This window comes from Geotrypetes seraphini, chromosome 8, assembly GCF_902459505.1.
Source record: "Geotrypetes seraphini chromosome 8, aGeoSer1.1, whole genome shotgun sequence".
In the NCBI taxonomy this organism is placed as follows: domain Eukaryota; kingdom Metazoa; phylum Chordata; class Amphibia; order Gymnophiona; family Dermophiidae; genus Geotrypetes; species Geotrypetes seraphini.
The window spans coordinates 142,384,544-142,400,775 of NC_047091.1; the positions used below are offsets into that span (position 1 = coordinate 142,384,544).

At 44.3% G+C, this 16,232-nt stretch overlaps 1 protein-coding gene across 1 annotated transcript in view; it reads right to left on the reverse strand.

Moving 5' to 3' along the window:
• The window catches only part of ULK1 (unc-51 like autophagy activating kinase 1), a 176,226-nt gene that overhangs the window by 45,469 nt on the left and 114,525 nt on the right, over positions 1–16,232 (reverse strand). Inside the window, exons 10-12 of the mRNA XM_033957048.1 lie at positions 12,573–12,655; positions 10,261–10,311; positions 7,547–7,635 (exon numbers count right to left, since the gene is read on the reverse strand). Of these exons, the coding sequence (XP_033812939.1) occupies positions 7,547–7,635; positions 10,261–10,311; positions 12,573–12,655 (223 nt within the window). The remainder of the gene's footprint in view (positions 1–7,546; positions 7,636–10,260; positions 10,312–12,572; positions 12,656–16,232) is intronic.

Consider the following 16,232-nt stretch of genomic DNA (forward strand, 5'->3'; position numbering starts at 1 on the left):
AAATAAATAAATAAAGAGGTCCCTCTGTGACAATGAACATAATTCCCAAGTTGCATCCATTAGGAGGGGTTATAGATTTATCTACCCTGCCTGTTACTGTGAATTACCAACAGGGCTGTACCAAATATTCCTATTCGATTAGGCCCGAAATAGTGCCCTGAAAATATTATTCACAGTCAGCCAAATAGTGATTTAAGTTTGAATATGGGGCTCTACTACATTAAATCTTACTGAAATAAGCACTTGATCTCTGATTTCACATTGCTTCTTTTATTATTTATTATGTTTAAAGCTCAATGCCCATTATTCATATTCAGTATTCGTATTTGGCCAAGTAACATTTTTCATTATTCATATTTGCCTGAATTGTAAAATATGCTATTCAGTACAGCTCTGACTTTACCAATCACACATGAAAATGTGATATCAAACCTAGATGGGATGAAAAGTCACAAAAATGATTTTAAAATGCTATTGTTAATCAAGATGGGGTTGATATTCAAAGCGGCAGTAACCTGTAACTGCTGCTGAAAAAAGCAGATAGTTACCTGTAACAGGTGTTCTCCAAAGACAGCAGTTATATATTCTCACATGTAGATGATGTCATCCACGGAACCTGGTACTGTACCGGGTTCTATGGATAATGTCATACACAAGTGAGAATTTTATATCTGCTTGTCCTCGGTTAGCGCTGAACTGAAATCCAGCTATTTTGGGGGTATTCTTTAAGCGGAGGTAGCACTTGGCCAGTTATACTTGGCCTATATTTAAACTTAACTAGACAGGTTAACCTCATAAATAGGACAGCATAAAAGTCAGTCCTATCTTTACGCGCTAATCCATAGCTGGTTAAGTGCTAAATACCTTCACTTAACCAGCTATGTGTTAGCTGGTTCCGCAACATCATTCAATGCCAAAGCCCAAACATGGCCCAGTACTGAATATCCAGATTTAACCACCAGTAGTGGTCAGCTCAAGTTCAAATGACTAAAAACCTCCATAATCAGGACAAATTGACAAAGGCTCTAACATATCCTAATAAATCCCATTCTCAATAAACACCTAGACATGGCTGCCATTTAAGAAAGGTGCATTTTCGCATTTCTCTCCCTCCAACAGAATTTTAAATCCAAACTTTAAGCCCCAGCACCATGATTTCTGACCCACTGCACAACAGTAAATGAAAAATTAAGCTAAGATCAAAGCGTGACTGCTTATTTAATCCTTCCACATCTCCCCAACCTCCTTGGGAGCAGAGGAGTTTTTTCTATCAGGTACTCTTAAGTATTTTCCCTATCTGAATGTTCAGCGTTTTTAGTACAAACTAAGTAACATAGTAACATAGTAAATGACGGCAGATAAAGACCCGAATGGTCCATCCAGTCTACCCAACCTGATTCAATTTAAATTTTTTAAAATTTGTTTTCTTCTTAGCTATTTCTGGGCAAGAATCTAAAACTCTACCCGTACTGTGCTTGGGTTCCAACTGCTGAAATCTCCGTCTAAACCTACTTCAGCCCATCTACACCCTCCCAGCCATTGAAGCCCTCTCCAGCCCATCCTCCCCCAAACGGCCATATACAGACACAGACCGTGCAAGTCTGCCCAGTACTGGCCTTAGTTCAATATTTAATATTATTGTCTGATTCTAGATCCTCTGTGTTCATCCCACGCTTCTTTGAACTCAGTCACCGTTTTCCTCTCTACTACATCTCTCGGGAGCGCATTTCAGGCATCCACCACCCTCTCTGGAAAGTAGAACTTCCTAACATTGCTCTTGAATCTACCACCCCTCAACTTCAAATTATGTCCTCTAGTTTTACCATTTTCCTTTCTCTGGAAAAGATTTTGTTCTACGTTAATACCCTTCAAGCATTTGAACGTCTGACTCGTATCTCCTCTATCCCTTCTTTCCTCTAGGGTATACATATTCAGGGCTTCCAGTCTTTCCTCATACGTCTTCTGGCGCAAGCCTCCTATAATTTTCGTCGCCCTCCTCTGGATCGCTTCAAGTCTTCTTACGTCCATCGCCAGATATGGTCTCCAAAACTGATCACAATACTCCAAGTGGGGCCTCACCAATGACCTGTACAGGGGCATCAACACTGGCTACGCCTCTCTTTATTCAGCCCAGCATCCTTCTGGCAGCAGCCACTGCCTTGTCACACTGTTTTTTCACCTTTAGATCTTCAGACACTATCACCCCAAGGTCCCTTTCCCCATCCGTGCATATCAGTTTCTCACTTCCCAGCATATACAGTTCCTTCTGATTATTAATCCCCAAATGCATTACTCTGCATTGAATTTTAGTTGCCAGGCATTAGACCATTCCTCTAACTTTTGCAGATCCTTTTTCATATTTTCCACTCCCTCTTCGGTGTCTACTCTGTTACAAATCTTGGTATCATCTGCAAAAAGGAACACTTTTCCTTCTAACCCTTCAGCAATGTCACTCACAAACATATTGAACAGGATCGGCCCCAGCACCGAACCCTGAGGGACTCCACTACTCACCTTTCCTTCCTCCGAGTGACTTTCATTAACCACCACCCTCTGGCGTCTGTCTGACAACCAGTTTCTAACCCAGTTCACCACTTTGGGTCCTAACTTCAGCTCTTCAAGTTTATTCAACAGCCTCCTATGAGGAACCGTATCAAAGGCTTTGCTGAAATCTAAGTAAATTACATCTAGCATATGTCCTCGATCCAGCTCTCTGGTCACCCAATCAAAAAATTCAATCAGGTTCGTTTGGCATGATTTACCTTTTGTAAAGCCATGTTGCCTCAGATCCTGTAACCCATTAGATTCAAAGAAGTACACTATCCTTTCTTTCAGCAACATTTTTTCCAACAACCGAAGTGAGGCTCACCGGTCTGTAAATCATTTAAATAAAATGACGGAAATATTTGATAAGGAAAGTTAAAAATAAGAGAAATTTGAATTAACAGATAGGAGATTTGAGGTTTTTTTAAACCAATGAGGATTTTCCCTTTCAAGTTTGCTGGCAAAGTCTAACAGCTGGCGGCAAACGGGGGGATCTGAGGTTTTTCCTCTTATTGTCCTGGGCAGTTGAAGATTGCTAGCTCTGGTATAAGAAAGTGATCATGTTTTTTCACTTGTATTAAGACTACATTAAAAGCAAGGAGAGAGAATATTTTAGTAATTAGAGTAGATTTTTTTCTCTTGAAATGCCTGTATAGATTGTATGCTTGGTAGAGATATCTTCTGTCCCTGACCTTGTTTGATCTCACTCTGGAATCTATGGCTCAAATGATTCTGGATACTAGGCTTGATATAGGGAGACAGCAGTTGAGGGCATACAGTGCAAGTTATCAATTTGTGTTGATGATATGCTGGTTTTTCTATCACAGCTGGACAGGTCAGGGATGGTACTGATGGCCCTAACAGATAAACTGGGGTTGATCTAATCTAATCTAATCCTTAGGTTTGTATACCGCATCATCTCCACATTCGTAGAGCTCGGCGCAGTTTACATTAAAAGAAATAGGAACTAGAGAATGACACGGTGAAAAAATTGGTCCCCGTCACCGCCCCGTCCCCGTCTCACCATCCCCGTCACCGCCCCGTCCCCGTCTCACCATCCCCGTCACCGCCCCGTCCCCGTCTCACCATCCTCTTCACCGCCCCGTCACCGCCACTGCCACCCCATTCACCGCCCCGTCACCGCCACTGCAATCCCATTCACTTTTCTTTATTTACGTATAAAGGAAACATTCTTTAAAACTTTAAAACTTAGTTAAATATTAGTTAATAACTATACAAAAACAAAACACGCAGAGAAAAAATTAATTAATATAAATTCCCTGACTTCCCTGCACTGTCCCCCCTTGAAGGTCTGTCCCCATCCTGAAAGCCTGATGCCCCCCCCCCCGACGTCCGATACATCCCTCCCCCCGAAGGACCGCCGACTCCCCAACAATATCGGGCCAGGAGGGAGCCCAAATCCTCCTGGCCACGGCGACCCCCTAACCCCACCCCGCACTACATTACGGGCAGGAGGGATCCCAGGCCCTCCTGCCCTCGACGCAAACCCCCCTCCCCCCAACGACCGCCCCCCCCAAGAACCTCCGACCGCCCCCCCAGCCGACCCGCGATCCCCCTGGCGACCCCCACGACCCCCCCCACTCCCCTTCCCCGTACCTTTGGTAGTTGGCCGGACAGACGGGAGCCAAACCCGCCTGTCCGGCAGGCAGCCAACGAAGGAATGAGGCCGGATTGGCCCATCCATCCTAAAGCTCCGCCTACTGGTGGGGCCTAAGGCGCGTGGGCCAATCAGAATAGGCCCTGGAGCCTTAGGTCCCACCTGGGGGCGCGGCCTGAGGCACATGGTCGGGTTGGGCCCATGTGCCTCAGGCCGCACCCCCAGGTGGGACCTAAGGCTCCAGGGCCTATTCTGATTGGCCCACGCGCCTTAGGCCCCACCAGTAGGTGGAGCTTTAGGATGGATGGGCCAATCCGGCCTCATTCCTTCGTTGGCTGCCTGCCGGACAGGCGGGTTTGGCTCCCGTCTGTCCGGCCAACTACCAAAGGTACGAGGAAGGGGGGTGGGGGGGTCGTGGGGGTCGCCAGGGGGATCGCGGGTCGGCTGGGGGGGCGGTCGGAGGGTCTTGGGGGGGGCGGTCGTTGGGGGGGAGGGGGGTTTGCGTCGAGGGCAGGAGGGCCTGGGATCCCTCCTGCCCGTAATGTAGTGCGGGGTGGGGTTAGGGGGTCGCCGTGGCCAGGAGGGTTTGGGCTCCCTTCTGGCCCGATATTGTCGGGAAGTCGGCGGTCCTTCGGGGTGGGGGTGCGAGTGGTCCTGCCGGGGGGAGGGGATGTATCGGACGTCGGGGAGTCGGCCGGGCAAGAGGGCTTGGGCTCCCTCTTGCTCCGATCGCGGGTGCGGGTGGGAGCGCGTGCGAGCGGTCGTTCGGGGTGGGGGTGCGAGCGGTCCTGCTGGGGGGGTGAATCGGGCGTCGGGCGGGGTGGGAACTATGTTTTAAAACTTTTGTATGCCATGCGTGAAAATACGGTAAATAGCGGTTCCTAGAAGGGGGTACATTGGCCCGCGGGGACAAACCTGTTCACCGTTTCCGCGGTCGGTGAATGGCCTTGTCCCCGTCACCGCAGCGACTGCTAGTTTTCTTCCCCGTTTTCGGCGGTGACCCGCGGCTTAAATGCGGTGGCCACGGGTAAACCGTCACCGTGTCATTCTCTAATAGGAACTACAACAGAGGGTTAGAGATAGAAGTGTGAAGAAAGTTTAGAGGACTTGGGATGCCAAGATATAAGAGTATCCTTGATTCCTAAGTTGGAGGGAGACTTACATATCTGAGAAAAGCCAGGTTTTCAGATGTTTGCGGAAAACTTGGAGAGAGCTCAAGTTCCGAAGAGGGGAGGTAAGGTTACAGGATTAATTTTGCCAAATTGAAGCTTTTTGTGTTGGGGGTCTCGTCGGATTCTACCTGCTAAACTGGTCATCTCAGTAGGGTATCTTCTTTCACATATTTGGGGGTTACGAGCCCTACCAGCTTGCACAATTTATGTAAGGTTAACTATGCACTCTTGATAAAAAAAGCACACAAACTACACAGTACCGGTGGTGTACAGTATACCTGCACAGCTGTTGTTGTTAGGTGCCATCAACTAGTGCTCAAGTCCTAGCGACTTGATGAATGACGAATCTAAAAAGAAATCAGTTTTGTGCTAGTCCAGAAAAGTCCTTCAGCTTCATCCCCATGGTTGTTTTCAATGTGTCCAGTCATCTGATTGCAGGTCGCCCTCTTTGCCTGGTTCCTTCGATCTTCCAAAACATGATGTCCTTCTCCAGTGATCTCTCTCTTCTGATGGTGTCACCAAAATAAAACAGTCGTAACGTCATCATTTGGGCTTCGCGTGACATAGCCGGTTTGATCTCATCCAGAATCGATCTGTTAGTTCTTCTGGCAGTCACGGCATGCCTAAAATCCTTCTCTAGCACCAAAGTTCAAATGAGTCAATCTTCTTTCTGTCTTGTCTCCGTAGTGACCAGCTTTCGTATCTGTAACTCACCACTGAGAAAATGAGTGTGTGGACAAGTCTGATCTTTGTTTGGAGTGTTACCTCCTTGCCTTTGAATACTTTGTCAAGAGTCTTCATTGAAGAGGGTTCATAATCTAAAGCACGTGAGGACAAAGGTGCGCCGACAACTGAGCGTAGGACTTCATCGCGCCAAAGAAAAAACGTATTTTAAAGGGCTCCGACGGGGGAGTGTTGGTGGGAAAAACCCCCCCTTTACTTAATAGAGATCGCGCTGGCGTTGTGGGGGGTTTGGGGGGTTGTAACCCCCCCCCTCATTATACTGGAAACTTAACTTTTCCCGTTTTTTAGGGAAAAAGTTAAGTTTTCAATATAATGTGGGGAGTTACACCCCCCACACCCCCCCAACATGGCAGCGTGAGGCAGCACGATCCCTATTAAGTAGAGTGGGGGGGGTTCCCCCCCACACCCCCTGTCAGAGCCCTTTAAAATATGGGTTTTCTTCGGCGCGATTAAGCCCTGTGCTCAGTTGTCCACACGCGCTTTTGACCCGTCACCATTGAAGAGTGACCAAGTGATATTCTGCGGAGTATTTCCTTACTTCTAGCTGCTTCTTTGTTTACAAAAGAGCCCAGAAAATTTAAATCCTTTACAACTTCTATTCTATCGCCTTCAAGCTCAAAATCTTCATGATCTTCGTCTTGTTTATGTTCTAATCTCATTTTATGACTTTCGGCTTTGACTTTTCTCAGTAGATACAGCATGTCTTCTTTGCTGCTGGTGATGAGCGTTGTATCATCTGCATAGCGCAGATTGTTGATGTTTTGGCCACCAATCTGCACAGCTAGCCCCTGTCAAATCAGGGACGGTCAATGAGAACAGACAAGCCTTTAGGGAGACGATTATCCTGTTTCACCTGCTTTATCTGTTCCAGCATATCCCTGTGCCATTTCCTGGCAAGAATTTAGAGTACTGAATGGACAGTTGTCTAGTTTTAGATGGCGCTGCTGAAACCCAAGGGCCGGGCTCCAAATGTTATGCTGTTCTAAAGAGGAAGGTGAAATGGGATTACCTAATTCAGAATGCTACTATTGGGCTTCTCAACTTGTCAATGCTCTGCATTAGTATTGAGAGGGTGTATGTATATCCTGTTGAGTTAAATAAAGATATAAAAAAGCAAAAAAAAAAAAAATACTGGAGAGAGACCCCCACAGTAAATCTAGTTAAAACTAATGCTCTTTAATAGACAACTACAGATACCATTAAATGTGGTTTGTTTCCAAATTTCACAAATTCATCTCCTCACTTGGCAAAAATTAAATGTTCCAATGACCAAGTCATGTGAGAAGTCTGGCCAGCTGCTCCAGCACTTCTGCTCACTTTTATCTGCAGCAATCACGGAGTTAACCACCAGAGAGCTTTATCCTGGAGCTTGCCACATGAAACGAGTCTACTCCAAGCCATAAACAAGCAACAATGCTAGTAGTTAAGAATGGCAGCGTTTGAGAGTGCGCCCACTGGCATTACTTACCGAGGGAGATGCCAAGTGGGATGTGGAGGAGCTGCTGCAGGAACTCCCAGAACCTGAGCTAGGGTAAGAGGGCATTGGCACAGGAGCAGCTGGGAACAGAGAGAGGAAAGAAAAAATTCAGTCATGACCTTTCTGTGGTCCCTCTCTTTTTCTTTTTAAATTTTTATATAGTTACCCCTATAGCTTCCAATTTTCACAAAGACATTCTGGGCGCAGTATGTGAGAAAGCACAGTTAAGTGTCCACAGAATGGCACAATTAGGGGCAGATGCACAAAAGCTTTACCGTGAAAGTAAGACTGGTTGCATCCAGTCAAGCTTGCAAATGGTTTCAACCTCTAATACACAAAAAGTTTTCGACGGCTTTTATTGATCACGGTAGCAGCCAAGGACAATCCGATGCAAATGCATTACAAAGAGTATTAGTATTAAAATGAGCACTCTATGAAATCACAGCAAGGAACGCCCACCTTTCAGCATGCAAAATTTTCTAGAAGGTCTGAGTAGGTAGCAGGAGGGTGACTTCAGGTAGGAGCACTTAGGCTTGAATTTTAAAGCCTGCAAGAGTGGCCATAGGCATGGGACATACACACTCACAAAACACGCATAACAGCTGTGTCCAAAATCGCCGGAGAACTCCACAAAAAAGAAAAGACTGCTGAACTTCTGCCTATCAGCTTTAACGATCATCAGTCTATACTTCCCAATTAACGATCATCAGTCTATACTTCCCAATCAAATATATGTTAAACCAAATTCAATTTGTGTGTATAAATTCAGGATGAGCAATCTTTATTATATGTATATCAATTTGTATCCCATTTTGACTATATATTATGTATGGTTAACCTTGCAACCATACAATCCTAGCTTCAAATTCCTCAGTGGACCTTGAAATCCTCTCCTGTAAACTCTGGACAGATCAGTTAGAAGATGCTCTAATAATTACCTTATTCTACATTCCTCCTAAGAAATGGCCTGCAGCCAAAGACATTTTCAACAAATTTCCCCTTACAAACTCTACACTAGGTCCACACAACCTACTGACAGGTGATTTAAATATTCACCTAGAACAGGCAGAGCAGGGTGACTCCAAAGATCTACTATCCTTCATTTCTTCACTAGACTTCTTTGTGCCGCCCCCAGAAAAGACCTATCAAAAAGGCCACCAGCTTGATCTAGTCACTTTCTCCTCCAAAGAACTAGTCAATCCCAAGATTTACTGGAATCAAGCCATTTGGACCGACTCTCTATGGTAAGATCACCGGTTATGTAGTTTCCAATTTAGCTGGCAAGTAAGACGCTCCCCAACCAAATCCAAGAAGGTAACAAGACCTAAGAAAATGGTAGCTAGCAGAGGTAGGGTGAACCCAGTAGAATTCTGGTCACCATATGACACAACTTCTAGTTCAGACTTTCCGGCAGACTCTTGGACCTACATGAGTATGCAGATATTTAACAAAATGGCCCCCTCTAATCTAAGAAAAATAAGAAATAAGAATCTGGATGGCTGGTACGAAACCGAGTTAGGAAATGTGAAACGGGAGTTACGGAAACTAGAAAGACAATGGTTGAAATCAGGGGACAGTGTGGGGAGGTCAAACTGGAGACAAAAATTAAAAGAATACAAAAAACTAATAATAAAGAAGCGCACTAACTTTTACGCCCCAAAAATTGGATCTCCTAACACCAACAGTAGAAATCTCTTTGAATTAGTCAACAATCTCTACGATATACAAGCCTTCTCATATTCTACCCTAGACTCCCCACCGTCTGCAGACGACCTGGCTGAATTTTTCAACAACAAAATCAACAATTTGAGATCCAAACTAACGGGCTACACAACCAACCATTTGAACTACCCAGTTGCCCAACTCAAAGATGAACCTAGGGTAGATATGGCCTGGAATAATTTTACTACTCCATTCTGGCAACAATTCTCCAAATATTACATGAAATACGCGGATTTCTACTGCAGATTAGACTGCTGCCCCCCCAAATATAATGAAAGTTGCTCCAGTTTTGAAGAGAATTTTGGTTCACCCTCCACAGGGGGGAGGTATAACAAAGGGAGAAGGGCTGCTGCTGGATAAGGGGAGCAGTGAAGGGGTGATGGTGGACACAGGGGAGGTAAAAGGAAGGGAGAATGGACAGGGGGAGCACGCAAGGGGTGGTGGTGGACAGCCAAAAGAAAGAAAGAAATACAGAAAGCGGCTAAGGAGACAGAGAGAGAAAGAAATAAAGACAGACACACACACATATATTCTAGCACCCGTTAATGTAACGGGCTATAAAACTAGTTATGTATATTGGTATTAGATCCCTAGCGTGTGTCTAGTTATTGAAAAACTTACACTGTTAAGGACAACTATGGCAAATTGTAACCTGTAAACTCTATATTATGTTTATTGGTATTAGACCCCTAGTATGTATAGAATTAGGACACAACCTTGTATCATAAAATTGTACTGTAATCGTCATATTTAATATATGTTATGTATGTTTAACCTGTAACTTGTTCTGAGCTCCTTGGCGGAAAACGGGATAGAAAATGAATTAAAGAAATAAATAAAGTAAATCTTCCTCTTCCCTTCCCCCTCCATATTCCCAAGAGCCTAGTCAGAGTTACAGTTTAAGCCATGCTGAAAGCGGCCGGTGTGTAACATGAGCCAGTACTTTCCAGGAAACGGAGCCGGGGCTCAGCCATTCTACTTACACTTTTTCATGGAAGCGCTCACATCCAGGAAAGAGTGATGGAAAAACTCATCTGAAAAACAGGAAATAGTAGTGAGACGGCTGGCCTGCACCTCTCATGAGATTATGTTATGCCACAGAACCGCAGTCCCTTTCAATGTCTGCTCCCTTCTAGTCCTTGCGGGCGCAGGTTTATTCCTGCAGCAGTGCTGGGACATCATCGTGCGATTTCGGACTCATTTCTCATGCTGTTCCATTTGATTTTCTTAAGCTACAAACCACGCTACAGTTTTGTAAAAGGGGGAGGGGGTAAACAAATAAAAATATCTGGTGCCAAAACATTCCATGTCGAAAAAAAACCCCCATGCTTAGCACTATTCTGTAAACCGCATCTTGAGCTAGGTGCAATTTATAAAACACACGTAACACCCGTTCCTGTGACTAAAATACCTGGTGTAAACGCTCACACCTAATTTAGGCGCAAATCAGGCGTATTCCAAAACAATGCAAATAACTTATAGGAAACCCTCAAGCCCCTCCCCCTTCTGAGATTACGCGCACAACTTTATAGAATACATTTAGCAAGTTGTGCGCGCGTAAATTCTAATTGGTGTCAATAATTGCTTAAGGGCAATTATTGGCGCTGATTGGCTTAACCAATTACGGTAAGTTGCCCACATAAATCAGCAATGGGCACAGATTTGCGTGTACAACTTTAGTCACGATACACTAGAATCCAGGGGTAAGTGGATGATTCTCTCCAATATGCACTAACATTTAGACCTTATTACGTTTTAATCTTTAGAATAGTGTGTAAATGTGCACATATGCCTCTAAGACCAAAATTCCATCTCAGAGTTATTCTGTCATTATGGGCATATCTTACTTACAGTGGAGCCTTGGTTTACGAGCATAATTCGTTCCAGAAGTATGCTCGTAAACCAAATTGCTCGTATATCAAAGTGAGTTTCCCCATAGGAAGTAAGGGAAATTCGCTTTGATTCGTTCCACCTCCCCCCCCCCCCCGAGGCTACCGGTGCTGCTCCATCCCCTCCCCCTTGAGGCCACCAATGCTGCTCCATACCCCCCCCCCCGCCATCCGGCATCCCCCCTGCGAATCGGCATCCTCCACCCCGCTCGCGTCGCCCCCTCCCCCATGATCCTACAACACCCCCCTCCCGAGGACTGCAACGACATCGCTTACCCCGATTGGGCACCGGCACCAGCACAGGAGGTGCTCAAAGCCCAGTCCAGCCCAGCACAGGGAAGAGGGAGGATCTCCGTCACACCGCCCAGCCCAGCCCAGGCCAGAAGAGGGAGGATCTTCGGGCACCGGCACCTCCTGTGCATTGGTGCTGGTGCCCAATCAGGGTAAGCGATGTCGTTGCGGTGCTCGGAAGGGGGGATGTAGGATCGCGGGGGGGACGCGAGCGGGGGGGATGCCGGATCGCTGGGGGGGATGCCGGATCGCGGGGAGTTGGCGCTCGTAAACCGAGTTAAACTCGGTTTCCGAGGTGCCTATTTTGCGAATGTTTGCTCGTCTTCCAAAACACTCGCAAACCGGTGCACTCGTAAACCAAGGTTTGACTGTAGTTATTATTTTACAGGTCGGCCAACTCTTTGTGCAGCACGGGTGAGACTTACACATATTTATTTTATTTATTCATTTAAGTATTTATATGCCACTTTTCCCCTATCTGTCCTGGTGAGCTCACACTCTGTCTAATGTACCTGGGGCAATGGGGGATTAAATGACTTGTCCAGAGTCACAAGGAGCAGTGTGGGATTTGAACCCACAACCTTAGGGTGCTGAGGCTGTGGCTCTAATCACTGCTCCACACATTCCCCACGTTTAACTTAGGCACATATCACTGGAATTTGGGTACAGACAGTTATCCCAGCTCTAAGACTGGCATTATCAGTGCTTGTGTCAAACTTAAAGGCACATTATTTTCACTGTTACACTGGCATTCTTTAAACAGAAGTGTCCAACCTGCAGCCCCGTGAAGTATTTTGTGCAGCTCCGGTCGAGAGTAATGCAGTATTTTCCTTTGCTACCCCCGGGTGTTTACTGTCTTGCCGGCTCTCTCCTCTGTCTTGCTGCAGCATTTGCGCATTTGTGCAGCCTCAGAAAAATTTTTTTCGGCCAATGCAGCCCAGGGAAGCCACAAGGTTGGACACCCCTGCTTTAAAGGAAGGGAAGTGCCTGCATTTTTTTAATAGATTAGGCTCCTACCAGGTGCCCAGGTACAGAATTTCCCTCTAACATGCCACTATGCTGATCTTTTCAAGACATCTCTGCCATTTCCCCATCTGTAGAATAAAGCATCTTACCAAAGTCCATGCGGTCTTTATGGTTGCGCTGGAGAAGACCTAGTAATAGCTGCCTCAGATGACTGGACGTCTCCCTTGGGATGCTGGAATATACACAGATTCAAAGTTGTTAAATGATAGATAAAGGTAGGGTTAAACACACCACAAAGGAACTGGTTAAAGTAATAAGAATATTAGGAGTTAATTTTTGATCACAACCTTTCACTATTACCTCAGGTCAACTTGTTAATAAAAAAAAGTCTTTTGGTCTTTCATTTATTAGAAGGATTAGAAAGTACTTAGATAATTATGAATTCCGCCTATTAGTACAATCTTTAGTTTTGTCTCAATTGGACTATTGCAAGGTCACCTTTTTAGATTGCCCTAAATTTATAATAAAAAGACTCCAAATGCTACAGAATACAGCCATTAGATGAATCTTCAGATTGAAAAAAAGTGATAAGATTACACCTTATTTACGTGAATTACACTGGCTACCTAAAGAAGGGAGAATACTTTATAAATTATTTTCTATTTAAAATACGGCTTGGAGAAAGTCCTGATTATATGCCACATCTCGTTAAATTTTCTAACAATCCATCTTTGAACCTAAGAAACAATGATACTTTTTGACATCCAGTCATTACAAATATTAGATACAATAAACTTTTAACTCCACATGGGCATATTAAGAAGCAAAACTGTGGAAAGCATTACCAATTAATATTAACCAGCAATCTAATTTTAAATGTTTCTATCTATTTCATCAATTAGTTACTAATAATTCCTAAATATTGTAACACTAATTTTTAATTTGTATCACCATAATTACTTATGTAAACCGTTGTGAACTTCATGGAGGTATTGTTGGCGGTATACAAATAAAAATTGTATTGTATTGTACTATTTCTTTAAGGTTATCCTTTGGAGTGTAAGCGAAGGTGTTTCTCTTTTCAGAGCAGACATTGCTGGTTGTGGCCTACAGTAAATTCCTCAAGGAACTGGTTTAATTCAGTGATACACACCAGCCCATCTTGAATCATATTGGAATCTCACACAACAGGAAAAATAAAGACCAACATCAGTGGTAATTTCTTTTTTTGTTGGGGGGAGAGGGAAATTACTGGGGTTGCGCCAGCAGCTACAGTGAAGAAAAGAATGCCAGAGCGTCTGACAGCGGAAGGAGGGTAGGATACGAGGGTACGTGTGTGTTCATTGACGAATTCATGGTGGGCACGTCTAACTGGAAGCATGCATAGCGTGAGGGCAGGATAGGGAAGGGGGGATTTGGGTTGTGGTTTGAATATGGGAGGTTTGTTCCACAAGAGTGGTGTTATCTAAGCTTTGTGCTGTTACTCTGATACTATTTTGTTTAGTCTTTTTGTTTATAATTTTTTTAAAAATTTTTATTGGATGCTATAAAAGAAAATACAAAACAGCAAGTATTGGATATCAGCTCTATCACGAGTGCAAAATACAGATTAATACCATACAATTGTCTTCCAACTGAAAGTATGCAAAATGCACCTCCCAACACAACAGCAATAAACCCGATATCCACTCTTGAACATCACTCAAAACCCACCCTCAACCCCTTGAACAACAGCACTGAGAGGTTCTTCAGGACTCCACCCCAACAATACCATCCACTCCCCCTAACTCCCTTCCCCAACCCTCCCTCCTCCTCCATTGAGAAACTTAAGTCAATGAGACCACTTTATCCATAATCAGAGACCAAGTTCGAGTATGCAAAGAATAATAGCCATGACTCTTTGCAATTGAAAGTTCCATTGCGCTCACAGTCTGAAGCTTCAAAGTTCAATTGTTTATAATTTTTTTAAGAAATCAGGTTCCTGGTTGTAGTTGGGCCAAAATTTACTACACAGCGGCATTATACTCTAGGAGGGTCGGGGGCCACTAACAGACCACCCTTTTAAAATATTTCCTTCTTTGGTTAAGACTCGGTTCAGGCTCTCTTCACCAAACGCTTTTCTCAAAGCGAAGCCCTCCCAATTGTCTCCTCCCTCCCCCCTCCAATATTTTAATTTTTTTTTAATCTCGATGTATTTTTTTACCACCTCTTGTTCCTTCCTTCTTGTCCTGTTAGTCCCTCATGGTCTCGTATCCCCCTCCCTTTTATAAATTGTAATTGCTTGTACTGTATTTTTGTTTAAATGCTTTTTAATGACTGTAAACCGACTAGATCAGGGATCTCAAAGTCCCTCAATCCAGTCGGGTTTTCAGGATTTCCCCAATGAATATGCATTGAAAGCAGTGCATGCACATAGATCTCATGCATATTCATTGGGGAAATCCTGAAAACCCAACTGGATTGCGGCCCTCAAGGAGGGACTTTGAGACCCCTGGTCTAGATACTTTTTTGATAGCCAGCATATCAAAGAAATAATAAACTTGGAAACTGCACTCAGTTGCTCGTTCTAAAGAGTCTTATTACGAGGGGACTGGGAGAAAGATAGACAGATATAAGCCAGATCCTAGGATGACTCTGCATTCCCCTGGCATTCCTAGGTGGTGAGAGATGTGTGTACTTGTGGCCAGCTGTTACTCCAAGCACTCGGACACCACATGCCACATGTTGTTTAGAGTTTCTCCTGTCCTCATTTGATATTACATATGATAGTGCCTTGTGTGACCCTTTTACTGATATATTAAAAGGGTCATGAGCCTGAGCAGTGGCATGAAGTGCTGAGCAGCGTGGAAGGAAAGATGAGAACGGAGGGTCTTGCCAGGGCTATGTTTAAAGATCTCCAACTCTTCTGTGAAGTGCCTAATGGACCCTTCAGACACATTAAGTAATGCCCTGCAATTCCAAGAATATGGCAGGCTTTCCCAGGGACAAAGATTTACCCTCTTTCTATATTCTATTTCAGCAGAACCAGAAAAAGAAAGACTAATCCTCAGGTGTCTTTTTAGAAGCTCTGACCAAGGGTTGGATCATAACAGAAGGGACATGAGTTATCATAAGAACATAAGAATTGCCATACTGGGACAGACCAAAGGTCCATCAAGCCCAGTATCCTGTTTCCGACAGTGGCCAATCCATGTCCCAACTACCTAGCTAGATCCCAGGTAATAAAACAGATTTTATGCTGCTTATCCTAGAAATAAGCAGTGGATTTCCCCAAGTCATCTCAATAATAGCCTAGGGCCTTCTATTTTAGGAAATTGTCCAAACCTTTTTTAAACCACGCTAAGCTAACTGATTTTGCCACATTCTCTGGCAACGAATTCCAGAGTTTAATTACACATTGAGTGAAGAAATATTTTCTTCACTTTGTTTTAAATCTACTACTTTGTAGCTTCATTGCATGCCGCCTAGTTCTAGTATTTTTGGAAAGAGTAAACAAGCGATTCACATCTACCCTTTCAACCCCACTCAGTATTTTATAGACCTCTATCATATCATCCCATCCCTGAGCCATCTCTTCTCCAAGCTGAAGAGCCCTAGCTGCTTTTGCCTTTCCTCATAGGGAAAGTCATCCCAAACCTTTTATCATTTTCGTCACCCTTCTCTGTACCTTTTTAATTCCGCTATATCTTTTTTTAGATACGGCGACCGCAACTACACACAGTATTCGAGGTGCGGCCATACCATAGAGTGATACAAGGGCATTATAACATTTTCATCTTTGTTTTCCATTCCTTTCCTGATAATTCCTA